General features: G+C 44.8%; 1 protein-coding gene across 10 annotated transcripts in view; it reads right to left on the reverse strand.

Annotated features, from left to right (window-relative positions):
* Positions 1-13,427, reverse strand: part of ANKRD44 (ankyrin repeat domain 44) — a 157,180-nt gene that overhangs the window by 59,428 nt on the left and 84,325 nt on the right. For all 10 annotated transcript variants that reach the window (XM_081016191.1, XM_081016185.1, XM_081016187.1 and 7 more), the window contains exons 4-7: positions 12,232-12,302; positions 6,893-7,093; positions 5,290-5,377; positions 105-247 (exon numbers count right to left, since the gene is read on the reverse strand). In XM_081016191.1, coding sequence (XP_080872317.1) covers positions 105-247; positions 5,290-5,377; positions 6,893-7,093; positions 12,232-12,302 — 503 coding nt within the window. The remainder of the gene's footprint in view (positions 1-104; positions 248-5,289; positions 5,378-6,892; positions 7,094-12,231; positions 12,303-13,427) is intronic.

Here is a 13,427-nt window from a genome sequence, read left to right on the forward strand (position 1 = left end):
ATAGCAGGATGAAAATTCCAGCAGGAAGGAATTATACCGATGAAAATCACAGTGTGCCCTGTGTTCACTAGCCTGTTAAAAAAATATTATTAATTGCTTCTTACCTCCACACCAAGATTGAGAAAGTGTTTCACCACACTGATCTGCCCATTCGACGCAGCAGCATGAAGTGGAGTGTAACCCTTCTTATCTTTACATGTCACCTCCGCACCGTGACTGATCAGCAATGCAACAACTTCCAAGTGGCCTTGGAAAAGAGAAATGGGGCATTACTCGTACATCAAGTAACTCAAGGTGATCATGTTAGCGTTTCAAGCCCTAAATGACTCAGGCCCCCAAACCCTAAATTTCCACCTCCTTCACTGCACGCCCTCTTGGGTGCTAGGATTGGCAGAAGGGGCATACCACCATTTATGTTGTCTACCACCCATTTGATTGAAACAAGAATTCCAGCAGCCAAAAAAGCTGAAAAACATCTTCATATATGCGACAATGGCCGCGAGAGTTATAATAGCACAAGGATGGAAGACTGAAGAAACCCCAACTAAAGAATCATGGCAAGAAAAATTGATGGACTATGCAGAACTGGCAAAACTGACATACAAGCTACGGGACAAGGATAACTGTGACTTGAAAGATGAATGGGAACCCTTTACAAAGTATTTGAAGATGCAACAAAGCGAACTAGACTCTTTGGCTGGTTTTGAATAAACATTCACAAACCTTTTATTGATAATAATCAGCTAAATAGTTTGAGGATCTATACAACTGTGTAACATGCAGAAAACAGCATTTTTAGAGAAATCAAAGACTGGAACTGAGGGAAGTGGGGGTGGGGGTGGGTTCTGTGGGGGGAGGGAGGGGGAGGGAGGAAAAATGGGGGGGGAAATAAGGATGATATATTTCTGGATAATATGTTTTGTTTTAATTTTGAATAAAAAGTTATTAAAAAAGAAAAAGAAACAAGAATTCCAGTGTTCCACCACTGTGTTTTTTAAATTCACAAAGAATAGATCTCTTAACAATTAAGTTACAACAAACTGGCAGCCTCGTACCCAGCATTACCTGGGAATTCTTAGAAAACAAAAAACCAGTGCAGTTTTGAAACTTTCAGTCTGCCATCTTGATTAAAATGGCATCCAGTTATATCCAAACAGACAAAAACTTGCTCCCTGATCTCAGGAACCACCATACAAAATTTGGTTATGATATGTCAAGAGCTGCCCAAATGTATAGGGAGCTAACATCCTTCCAACATGCATAGCAGATACAATTGTGATCCTTTGTATACATTCCTGCTTAAAATCTTTCTTTGAAGTTATGTCGTGGCTCTGATCAAGGTCCTCCAATGTAGCAAAATGCAAAAATCTGTCGTTACTAGATAATCCATCAAAAATTGTATTGTGGGTCACTGTTGGACCCTCTCACATCTACACAGTCCTGCAGCGAGAAACTTCAAAACGGGGGCAAATGTTTTGAAAAAACACACTGTATTTGCCTTGGAGAAATGTCAAACCACATTCTAGTGTGTTCACAGGTTGACTAGGAAGCAAGCTGAATGTATTTCTCATTATCACAGATTGTAGAAGTCATGAAAGGGCATCAAATTCTTCATTGTTCGTTTTTTTTTTAATTGTATTTTTACTGCCGGGGAGGGAGGTTTTCTGCCTTAGATGTCAAAATATATTCACTAGCATTGGGAACTATGGTCCTTTCATGGAGAGAGAGAGAGAGAGAGAGAGAGAGAGAGAGAGAGAGAGAGAGATTTGAGAGAGAGATTTGCTTCTCTGTCTAGGGTAGTGAAAGACTTTGGCCAACTCTATTAACACAAGATTGGGGTGTGGGTGGGTGTGTACACCAGACATAGAAAAAATAATAATCACAGGTGTCATGCCTTGCCTGGAGGGTGAGAGGGGGACACAGACCCATAAAGCAGGTCTATATTACCCAGTTCTTCCATATTCCCTCTGTTTATTTGCAGACAATCTTTTCCTACTTTTCCCTTTATTCAATGGGCCAGTGACAAATCAGTATGACAACGTTAGGAGGCTCCAAAAATAGTACATTATTAATATCATCTATTGAACCAGCTGCATGAATGGGATCAGTCAAGACAAAGACACTTTTGTAGCCCTCTCTTGAACAGTTTTGTCTAAAGGAACTTTTGGTGGAACAAACATGGAGAATCCTAAGCCAAGAAAAAAAGGGGTGCAAAACCAACACATTTCAAAGAACTAAAACAGGTATTCCTATGAATGAGTATGTGCATATAGAAATATAGAAATAATTTTAAGTAGTTATCTATTGAATTCTACCTTCAGCTTTGCTTCATGTTTCAATGCAACTCAGATTCAAGAACTCATTCATTCAGACAAAGAAACGTTCACAGCTGGTTATCATTAACTGTGTCTTTCTGGTTTCAGTCTCTCCTCAAGTCACATACACAACACAGAACTATCCCAATAATGAGGCTTTTCTTTTCGCATGCAGAAAGTCTATTCACGAAAAGGTCCCTAAAAGCTTCAAACCTCAATCAAAACACCCTCGCTGTTACCAAATATTCCTAGCAAAATACTTGGATTATTTTTCTAATAACGGCAAGACTGGTAACATATGGCCTTAACAGTAAAACTGCGAGGGAATGTGCTGAATGCACAGCTGGAAAAGTAAAGATTTTAGAAAAAGGATTACTAATGACTCGCTTTTGTTCTGCTAAATTTCACAGTGCACAGATATAGAGGGTTTTCGTTTTGTTTCTTGTTTTATTTATCGACGATGCTCTTGTTAATTACAGCTAACCCTTAAAGGTTGGTTACTGACTGAGTTCCCTAGCATTCTAAAATTAGAAGCGTTCAAAGGATGGCAATGATTTTGAATTAATAGTGTATTTCCCCTCCAGTGTTTCTGTACACTAGCATATCTTTGACATCCACCTAGTTGCTGGCTTTGTACCCGCTGAGCCCAGAAATAAACTACCACAGAAAGTGGAAGTCTCCCTGGGAGACATGGGCACATTTTCTCTGAAACAGCCCAGCAATAATGGACAAATGATCATTCCTACTGTGAAGATTGCTCTGTACCAGTGAAGAGCCAGGTAGGCTCACGACAAGTCCTTAAGTATGCTGTCCACATACACTGAGCTTAGCTGGTCCAAACAATGAGTGCAAGTGCTTTTTAGTATGGCTGCTGCACTGATCAACTAGCAAGACCGAATTATTAAACCATCTCCGAAGGTCTGCCAATGGATTAAAAAAATGTCCAGTAGCACCTTAGAGACCAACTAAGTTCGTTCTGGGTCTAAGCTTTCGTGTGCATGCATTTTTAAATTTATTTCGACTGCGTCAGACCAACACGACTACCTACCTGGGTCTGCCAATGAGTGAAGGCAGAACTGAACCAAACAATAAATACAAACATTTCACCAAAAAGAAAAGGCCATCCATGGACAAGTTCCACCTCTTCTGTGTCCATTGTGTCCATAATATATACCGTATTTTTCGCTCTATAAGACGCACCAGACCACAAGACGCACCAAGTTTTTGGAGGAAGAAAACAAGAAAAAAAAAATTCTAAATCTCAGAAGCCAGAACAGCAAGAGGGATCGCTGCGCAGTGAAAGCAGCATTCCCTCTTGCTGTTCTGGCTTCTGGGATAGCTGCACAGACTGCATTTGTTCCATAAGACGCACACACATTTCCCCTTACTTTTTAGGAGGGAAAAAGGGAGTCTTATAGAGCAAAAAATACGGTAGTTATAGATATGTGTGATATGACATCACCATGTTAAGATCCAAGCAGCAACCAATAGACTAGAGCAGAGGCGATGAAATGCAATAGGTAACTTTTACATGGTGACATCATACAAGTACACATTATGGGCGAACTCTGTACCTACCCAGATTATACAGAGACGTAAGTGACTTGCGTTTGTACAACCTGTGATTTCTGACCGAGCCCCAAGCCGAGCACTGGTAGAACCAACATGTTCCTTTAATTCAGGGGTCGGCAAACTAAGGTCTGTGGGCCAGATGTGGCCTACTGGCTCGTTAATCCGGCCCGCAATCCTCGCAGACCCTGACGCTCGCTCAGTCAGTCCCTGGGCTAAACCGGTGCGGCAGCCTCGCCACGCGAGGACTGACTTCTGCGATGCTGGCGCGGCTTTGGATCGGCTGCAGGAGCTTCTGCAGCCAATCCAAAGCTGCAGACGCCTCTAGGCGACGCCCCTTCTTTCCCGCTGAGGTGGCTGCGTATGGCCAAGAGCCGAGCGGGAGGAAGCGGCGGCAGCGGGGAGGCTTGCCTCCGCTGCCCAGGCCAGCAACATGGGCTGTGCATCCCACAGACCCCTGGCCGAGGCAGAGGATGACGGTGACACTGCCAAAGACGAGGTGGCATCGGCAGCTGCAGCGTGAGTGGCGGCAGGGGGGTCCTTTTGGGAGGGGGGTCCTTTTGGGGGGATGCTTTCAGGAGGGGGTGGGCCTGGCCCCCACAAGGTCTTAGGGACAGTGGACCAGCCCCCTCCTGATAAAGTTTGCTGACCCCTGCTTTAATTATTAACTTTACACACTCAACTTGCTAACATTCACATAAGTACAGGGCAGCTCTCACACCATTCTTCAATCTATTGTAACCTGGTTGCTCTGTCTTGACAGTCCTCAGCCAAATGTCTTAACTGTCTCAACTGAAAGATATTGTTTCAATACCTTTGTGCTTGAGCTGGCATGAAATAATACGAAAATTCAATTTGTGTGGATTAATCTACGAGGACTCATACAAGTCCAAACATGAGGCTACAGTCAACAAGTAATGAATGTGTATGAGTGATCCATCCCTAAACCTACTTCCCCATTCAAATATCACTGTAGATCAATGGCTAAAAACTGAAGAATCAGACTGGGGTCACTATGAAACCATCCAAGTCAGAAGATGGCCTTAGAAAAATCATCACGTCCGTAACATGAACTGCAGTAAGACATAAACAATGAAAAGCGCAAGAAATGTGCTAATTAAGTTCAAGAAAGAAGAGTTGGGATTTTTTTTTTAAGCACAACTTGCATGAAGGCTCAACTGACAGCTGCTCAGTAGTGTCCATTACCATCTTTCTTTTCATGCTAAGGATTTTTTCTAAAGGAATGCAATCCACATTTTCCAGCTGTTTTGGCTAGTATATCGATGGTGCAAATTCTCAAGAGCTTGCAACTTTCAATCTGCATATTTCTAAATGGGTTTAAAAGAATCTCATTGCCTCTCCTGTTATTGCCATTTTTGTCAAAGAGTTAAAAAGAAGCTCTTACCCATGTACGCAGCCCAGTGCAAAGCTCTCCGGTCCTTTTTGTCAAAGGCATTGATGTTTGCCGCTTTAGCCAAAAGCAAGTTCACCATCTGAAGCAAGCAAACAAAGGAACGTCAAAAAACGGAAGAAGCGATTATCAGTTGTTATGGACAGCACAGGAATCCATTTAATGAAGACTGCTATGTCATAGAGGTGCTTGTGATGTAATGCTCTGATGAAAAATAGCTGTGAAACATAATATCAATTCTTATAATATAGTATTCAATCAGTTCTTATGAGCAAAATTTTAGAGCATCCAATCAGTCTTAGGTGAGGCTTTAAAAACTTCTAGAAAAGTGCAGCTCAAATTGTGCCGGTTATCTTTTGACTAAAGCTTTTCCTGTAAATAAGCCAAACCTTTACAGTTAAGCAATAATAATAATAAAATTTTATTTATACCCTGCCCTTCCTAGCCAAGACCGGGCTTAGGGCGGCTAACAAGCAATAATAAAAACAAGTTGATTAAAATACAATTTAAAAAAGATTAAAATACAACATTAAAACATTAGGATGCAGCCTCTTCACAAGAGGAGAAAGGAAAAAGAAAGAAGGGAAGGGAATCAAACTGATTCTAAGCCCAAGGCCAGGTGGAACAACTCTGTCTTACAAAAGAAATCAGATCCCGCAGGGCCCTGGTCTCATGAGACAGAGCGTTCCACCAGGCCAGAACCAGTGTTGAGAAGGCCATGGCTCTGGTTGAGGCTAATCTAACTTCCTTAGGGCCCGGGACCTCTAGGGTGTTGTTATATGTGGACCTTAAGGTCCTCTGTGGGGCATACCGGGAGAGGCGGTCCCGTAGGTACGAGGCTCCTAGACCGTGAAGGGCTTTAAAGGTCAAAACCAGCACCTTAAATCTGACCCTGTACTCCACCGGGAGCCAGCGCAGCTGGAAAAGCACTGGGTGAATATGTTCCCATGGCAGAGACCCCGTGAGGAGCCTCGCTGCAGCATTCTGCACCCGCTGGAGTTACTGGGAAAGCTTCAAGGGCAGCCCCACGTAGAGCGACTTACAGTAGTCAGTGGCGTAGCGTGGGGGGTGCAGGGGGGGCCGGCCTCACCGGGCGCAACATCTGGGGGTTAGGGTTAGGGGGCGCAAATCCACGGGTTAGGGGGCGCAAATTACTTGCCTTGCCCCGGGTGCTGACAACCCACGCTACGCCACTGACAGTAGTCAAGCCTGGAGGTGACCGTTGCATGGATCACTGTGGCCAGGTCGGGGCGAGAAAGGTAGGGGTTCTTTCCCCTCTTCATTCTAGAGGAATATTTTGAGATTCCATTGAGAGTTTCTATAACATCCTGTCAAGCTCATCACAATTTGTCATTGGCCAATTATGACTAAAGACAGCAGATGTTGTATTATTATTATTATTATTATTATTATTATTATTATTATCCCCTGCAACAAAATTATCCCCTGATCCATTACATGGGGAGCGATAAAATAATGCTGGCACTCAACTTGGGGCTAACACCACGAATAGCAACTAAGAAGAATGCTTGCCTTCCCACGCACTGACATGAAAAGGTCCCGAGCTATAGCAGCCCACGCTATTTAGCTCACTCACTTCGACATGGCCATTCAGAGCTGCATGGTGTAACGCGGTCCGACCCCCTCTGTCAGAGACGTTGACGCCGCTCAGAAGCGGAATGATCACTTCGGCACACTTCACGGCTTTATTTGCAGCTGCTACATGCAGGGGTGTCTGCCAGTTCTTGTCCCGGGCATTCACATCAGCCGAATGTTTAATCAATACTTGCACTGCTTCCTACAAAGGCAGCACAGTTAAATTCTTACAAGCAAGCGTTTATTATAAATGCAAATCAGACCTGCAAATCTCCTGCATTGTGGCCACATCATTCCACCACTATAAAAAAAACAAAAAACCCTTTGGTATTCGAGATATCGGCTGTGCACACAACCCATTCACTTTGCATCCAATGCGCTGGGAAGCCACACGATGTGAGCCACAATCCTTATCAATTCTGTATCTATCCTGTCATTTCTCATCAAATGTTGCATTTTGATGTGTGGGGTCCCCCCTTCCACCACCACCCAGCTTTGATCCGAACTGAGAAAAAGAACCTAGCTGAATTTTGAGTTGCCGTATTTTTCGTTCTATAGGACGCATCGGACCATAGGACGCACCGGACCATAGGAGGGGGAGAACGGGGGGGGGGTTTCCCCCTCTCTGTGCAGCGCCCCTTCAGCGGAGCGGTAGGAGAAATGGAGCCCCTTCCATTTCTCCTCCTGCTTCGCAGAGAGGGAAAACTGTGCAGCGCCTCTCCAGCAAGCGAAGCCTGGAGAGCAAGAGGGATCGGTGTGCACCGACCCCTCTCGCTCTCCAGGCTTCAGGCGGCTATCCGCAAGCCTCTGGAGTGCAGCGGGAACTTCGAAGGCTTGCAGATAGCTGCCTGAAGCCTCCGGAGCGCAGCGGGAGTTCCCGCTGCGCTCCAGGGGCTTCAGCGAAAGCAACGCAAGCCTCCGGAGTGCGGGGGGAGCTCTCCCTCTGCGCTTCGGAGGCTTCGCGTTGCTATCGCTGAAGCCAAGGGGCCTGCATTTGCTCCATAAGACGCACACATATTTCCCCTTAAGTTTTGAAGGGGGAAAGGTGCGTCTTATAGAGCGAAAAATACGGTATGTGTACACAGCCTCTAATCGTGTGCCACCACCACACATCAAGCACCTTAATATTGATGGATGTTTGGTGGGACAGGCCTGGGGAGCTGTGCAACCTCATGGACCGGGAGAACAGCACGCCCAACCATCCCCCACAAGGAGAATGATAAGTGTACATGAATGCATGTACTCAAAGGAAGAAGGTTATGCCGGAAAAACAATCCTCCTAAAGTGTGCACAAAACAGGAGTGCCAACATAGCCCCGCAACTGTGGGTGCCCAGGGCCGTGGGTGCCATGCAGCGTGCATAGCCCTGGCACTGAAATTTGTGGGTGCCCTGCCCCTTCATGGGGAATTTTGTGGGTGTTCAGGCATCCAGGGCCCCAGGGAGCTGTCACCTATGTCACACAATTCCACATCACTATTTTAGTGTTTCACAGCAAAGGGGGAGGGTGACACTTCAGAATCGATATATATTAAAGGGTTTACAAATCCATCTTGTCAGCCAGACTGTCATATTAAATCAAAATCATCAGCTCTGACATATGAAACAAACCCAGTAGGTTGCAATTCTGGGTCATAAAGATAATAGCTGTACCTCTTTGCTTTTTATAGCTGGATGTTTAACCTTTGCTATTTGTGTGTGCAGACCCCTCCCCCCAACTTTCATTTATTTCCAAGCATTTGTATTCCATTAGAGATTTCTTTCACTGGACTTTTGTCAGAAGCCAGCAGCTGGGAAGCTCCAGGAGTGACCCGACAGTCCTCGACTTCAGAAATGAGCTCCAAGGATTTGTGCCTCCAGGCTTGGCAAGTGCTCCAGTGGTTGCTGAAGCAATTCCATCCATCTCTGGAGAAAAGCCAGCTTGCAACTTTTTCAAAAGAAGACACACTCAGCAGCCAATTCACCGGCACGCATTGCCTCGACTCAGTGTTTGGATGGTGAAAACGCAAACACAAAAACGACAGCTTAGAATGAGAGGATGGAATCATTGAAAATTCCGACCTGCTTGGTTGTTTTGTGTTTTTCTTAGGAATGGACAAATCTTGTCCAGTTCAGTTTCTCTCAGCCTCTCGTTTTTCTCAGTCTTAAATTCAGCTTCCTCCATTTCCACTTGTGAACATTATTTTTTAAAAAGTTCACATTTGTATATGTATTGCTCCTAAGATATCCCTTTCTTAGGTCGTTTTCTCCTAAAGTAACACATTTATGTATACTGTTTTCACTAACATAAACATTTTGTGCACACTTCCCCTAATATATGCTTTTTTGGTACACGTTTACACATTTTGCAAAATTCAGAGAAAGGAAAAATTTAAAAGGAGAGCATAATTTTGGTTCATGCGTGGTTCAGGAAGTACAAATAAGGTAGGTTCACATAAATAATAATTTAATATACAGTGGTACCTTGGGTTACGTATCCCTCTGGGTACGTAATCTTCAGGTTGCGAACACGGCAAACCCGGAAGTGTATACTTCCGGGTTTTGCTGCGCGCGCATGCGCACAAACAATCTGTGTGCAGCGCGCATGTACACAAGAAATCTGCATGCAGCGCGCATGCGCAGAAGTGAACTGTGCACTGCGTGTGTGCACAGAAGCGCTCAATCGCACCGCGCGCATGCGCAGAAGGGCACCTCCGTTTACGGACTTTTCAGGATACGGCCGGGCCTTCAGAACAGATCCCGTCCGTAACCAGAGGTACTACTGTATTTATATCCTGCCTTTCTTCCAAGCTGGGATTTAAGGTGGCTTACACCATTAAAAAATATCAGTTATAGAATACAGAGTAATAAAAACAAACTAGTTAAAAGCATGCGACACTCATTGTTCCCTAAAAGCTAGCAGTGCTGACAGCAGTAGTCTTGCATACAGCTAGACCACTTAACTCCCATAGACATCAATGGCATTTAAAGCAGTCTAAGGCTGGAGCCAGATCACGATGGGGATCGGGGTGGGGTGGGGTTCCCCAGAGTTGAAGGTGACCTGATTTAGGATGTGCACACTCAGCCCAATATCACCCTTCTCAAACAGGCTGTGCAAGATTTCTCAGTCCTTCTAAAACCAGCCTGATGACAGACAGCTCTGGACAAATGAAATGTGTATGTAGGAGAACAGCTATATCATACCCTCTGTCTGGAAAACTGCTGTGTGCCTCCAACCTAACTGTGCACAGGGCTGCAGCCTAAGCCAGCAAATCTCTAGGGAATGTCCCATTTATGTCAAGGTTATTCCAGCGTCTTATTATCTTCCGTGTTCTGCTTCCTGCTACGCTACAAATCAAGTGTCACATTAACGAAGGTCCTCTGCCGGGATGTTGGAAGGCAGTGGCTAACGATTTCTGCTTCAGTTAAAAATAAAATTTGCTTTCAGCAAAACCTACACTTTTCCTTCCTACAGCTTTTGACTGTGTGTGGCTTAGTGGCAGTGGACAGGAAAAAGATAATACAAGGTAAGTAATGGGCGACCAGCGAGCGTCGCAAAGGTATATCTTTCTTAAATGTTCCAGCTGAAATTTTAGCAATAGCCTCGTGGCCTAAGGCCTTGATTACAGCCAATTAATTAACCAACTAGGTGGAAGCAGGCAAATATATCCCCGCTTCTGCTACTGAACCAGCTGAGATCTGGGACATTCTGGTTTGTTTAGAATCGGTTGTCTGGGACCTTGATCCCTGGATAAGAGAGAACTATGACCTCCAAAAGGCAACAATGTCCAACAACATATGGAAGAGCAAAGGTTTCCCACCCCTGATTTAAACTATACTGAGTAGTCCATTAGCAGCTGCACAGCTTTCCTCACAAACATATTCACAGCTTTAATCAACTTTGCTAAGCACCCACTTGCCATTAGTTTTTATTCTCTTCCCCTACACATTTGGACATGTTTGCTTACCATATCTACCCTGAATCTTGATCTTTCATAAGAAGTGCCTGCTATACTTACGTTCCAAGGCAAGTCGAATTAATTGCCTTTCTAGTACAATTAGGAGCAGCACTCATACACCAAGACCTCACTCATCAATCCTGAGGAGCAAATTCAGTTACCCATGTTAAGGCTTACTAAAAAGGGTTCCATGGAGCCATGTTTGATGGGATACAAATAAACAAGAGATCCGTTTTTTGCATCTCATTCGTGAAAGCCACAGATTGTTTTTGTTTTGGCCCAAGTTGGTCACAGACAGGAGTGACCAGAGGTCAAAGTATGCAATACAATTAACAACCAGTTTGACATTGGGGAACACCTGACATGTTTCTAATTATATTTTAAAAGTTGAATGCATGAGACTTGCATAACCAGCACACCACTAAGCAGAAGACAGCTAACTACCCACAGATTGTGGCTTGCAAGCAATCTTTCTTTCTTTCTTTCTTTCTTTCTTTCTTTCTTTCTTTGCAGTCTAAGGCACACAGCAAAATTGGAGATTCATCAAGCCATTAGCAAGCCACAATACCTGAGTGGTGGTTTGTGTTTGGCCTGGCCAATACCAGCAACTTAGCAAAGACAAACATGATCACAATTGCCAAGCCATATGGCCACAGATTGGGCAGAGGGTCCATGTTCCTCCCTCCTCTTCCCCTCAGTCTATCACATTCTGAGCCTTAGGATGCTTCTAGTTTCATGGTGATTTAATAAATAAAATACATTTATTTAGCTATTTTTATTTAAAAGCATTTCTAAACCACTTAATATTTTTAAAATATCTATGTCTACTCCTTTTTCAAGTACCGCAAGTCTGTAGTGTTATTAATTGATAGATTTTTTAAAAAACTGTGCTTCAGCCCACAACTCTTTTCTAGAACACAGATGCTGTTGGGGGGGGGGGGTCAATACTGTCCATAAATTATTTGTTTGGTTTACTTTGTCAGCAAAATACATGAAACCGACACTTCACAATATCTTGGATATTCAAGGCTAAAAGGTAAAGGAAGCCTGGACGGTTAAGTCCAGTCAAAGGCGACTATGGGGTTGCGGCGCTCATCTCGCTTTCAGGCCAAGGGAGCCGGCGTTTGTCCACAGACAGTTTTCCGGGTCATGTGGCCAGCATTAGTAAGCCACTTCTGGCGCAATGGAACACCGTGACAGAAACCAGAGTGCATGAAAATGGCATTTACCTTCCCGCCACAGCGGTACCTATTTATCTACTTGCGCTGGTGTGCTTTCAAACTGCTATGATGGCAGGACCTGGGACAGAGCAACAGGAGCTCACCCTGTTGTGGGGATTCGAACCACCGACCTTGTGATTGGCAAGCCCAAGAGGCTCAGTGGTTTATATATATATATCACTCACTTCGCTCCTTGACGCAACTGCTCGGTGCAGAGGGGTCAGCCACATGTTGTCCTTGGCATTGACACGTGCCCCTGCAAATGAAAAGAGAAACATCTTTCACACCATCTGAAACAAAACTGGTAATAATTCCATTGCACACATGCAACTTGGGGCGCAGAACGATGCAGGATTGCGCTCCAGACTTTGCAGATTCATTTTTAACATCGACAGGGTCGATAGCAAAGCTAATTTGCCCTCAGGGGATTCTCTATAGAGAATTCAACTAGGAAGAGCTCAACAGAAAAGACGAACAAGTTAGATTGGTTCCGCCATCCCTAATATAAGCGCCTCCTCCTGGAGATGAGCATGTTTGTATGCGTGTGGTGGTGGGAAGACAGAAGAAAAGAACGGCCCAACTCACAGCTGTCAAGTGTCCCTTATTTGAAGGGACAATCCCTTATTCCAGCGCCATGTCCCGCTGCTGTCGCTTATTGATGGATGTCCCTTAAATGTCCCTTAAATGATGTCCCTTAAATTTCAAAGGAAGCAGCTCCTCTCCCTCCCTCCCTGCCGGCCAGGGAGGAGGGAGGCTCCAACTGTGTTGCTTGGCTGTGTTGCTCACCCAATAAGAAGTCTAAGAACGACTGGGGGGTGGAGCTTGCATGCCTTGTGCGTGGCTACTTAATGCAAGCTGAGGGGTTTTTTGAATGCTGGATGCCATTTTGTTGCACGTGCTGCTGCAAACTTTGCAGTGCAAACCCAGGCCGGGGAGCCATCTTAAGTTGAGGCTGCATAGGCCTTGGGGTGCATGTGATTCAGATTCTATTCAGTTGAACCTCTGGTTACAAAGTTGGTTGGACAGTGTTCTCGAAGCTACCAGCATGAGTTTGACCAGACTGCAGGAGGACAGGAAGACTGGAGTGCCTGGAACAGGTGAGGCTGCAGGTCCCTTATTTTGGCTGTTGGTCCCTTATTTTCAAGGCTGCTGGTCCCTTATTTTCAAATCTGTAAGTTGACAGCTATGGCCCAGCTCAAGTTGAATGATTGCAAAGGCAAAAACAGCACAGCACCAGCCATTTCAATAAAAGTACTCAGTTCCCAAAAGCCTGCTGCAATAAGAAGAGGTCTTCACCTGCCGATGGAAGGACAACAAGGGGGGAGAGCCAGTCTAACTTCTCTAGGGAAGGAGCTCCAAAGTCTGGGAGCAGCCACCGAGA

This window comes from Podarcis pityusensis (genome assembly GCF_964106645.2).
Source record: "Podarcis pityusensis genome assembly, chromosome: 1".
NCBI lineage: Eukaryota > Metazoa > Chordata > Lepidosauria > Squamata > Lacertidae > Podarcis > Podarcis pityusensis.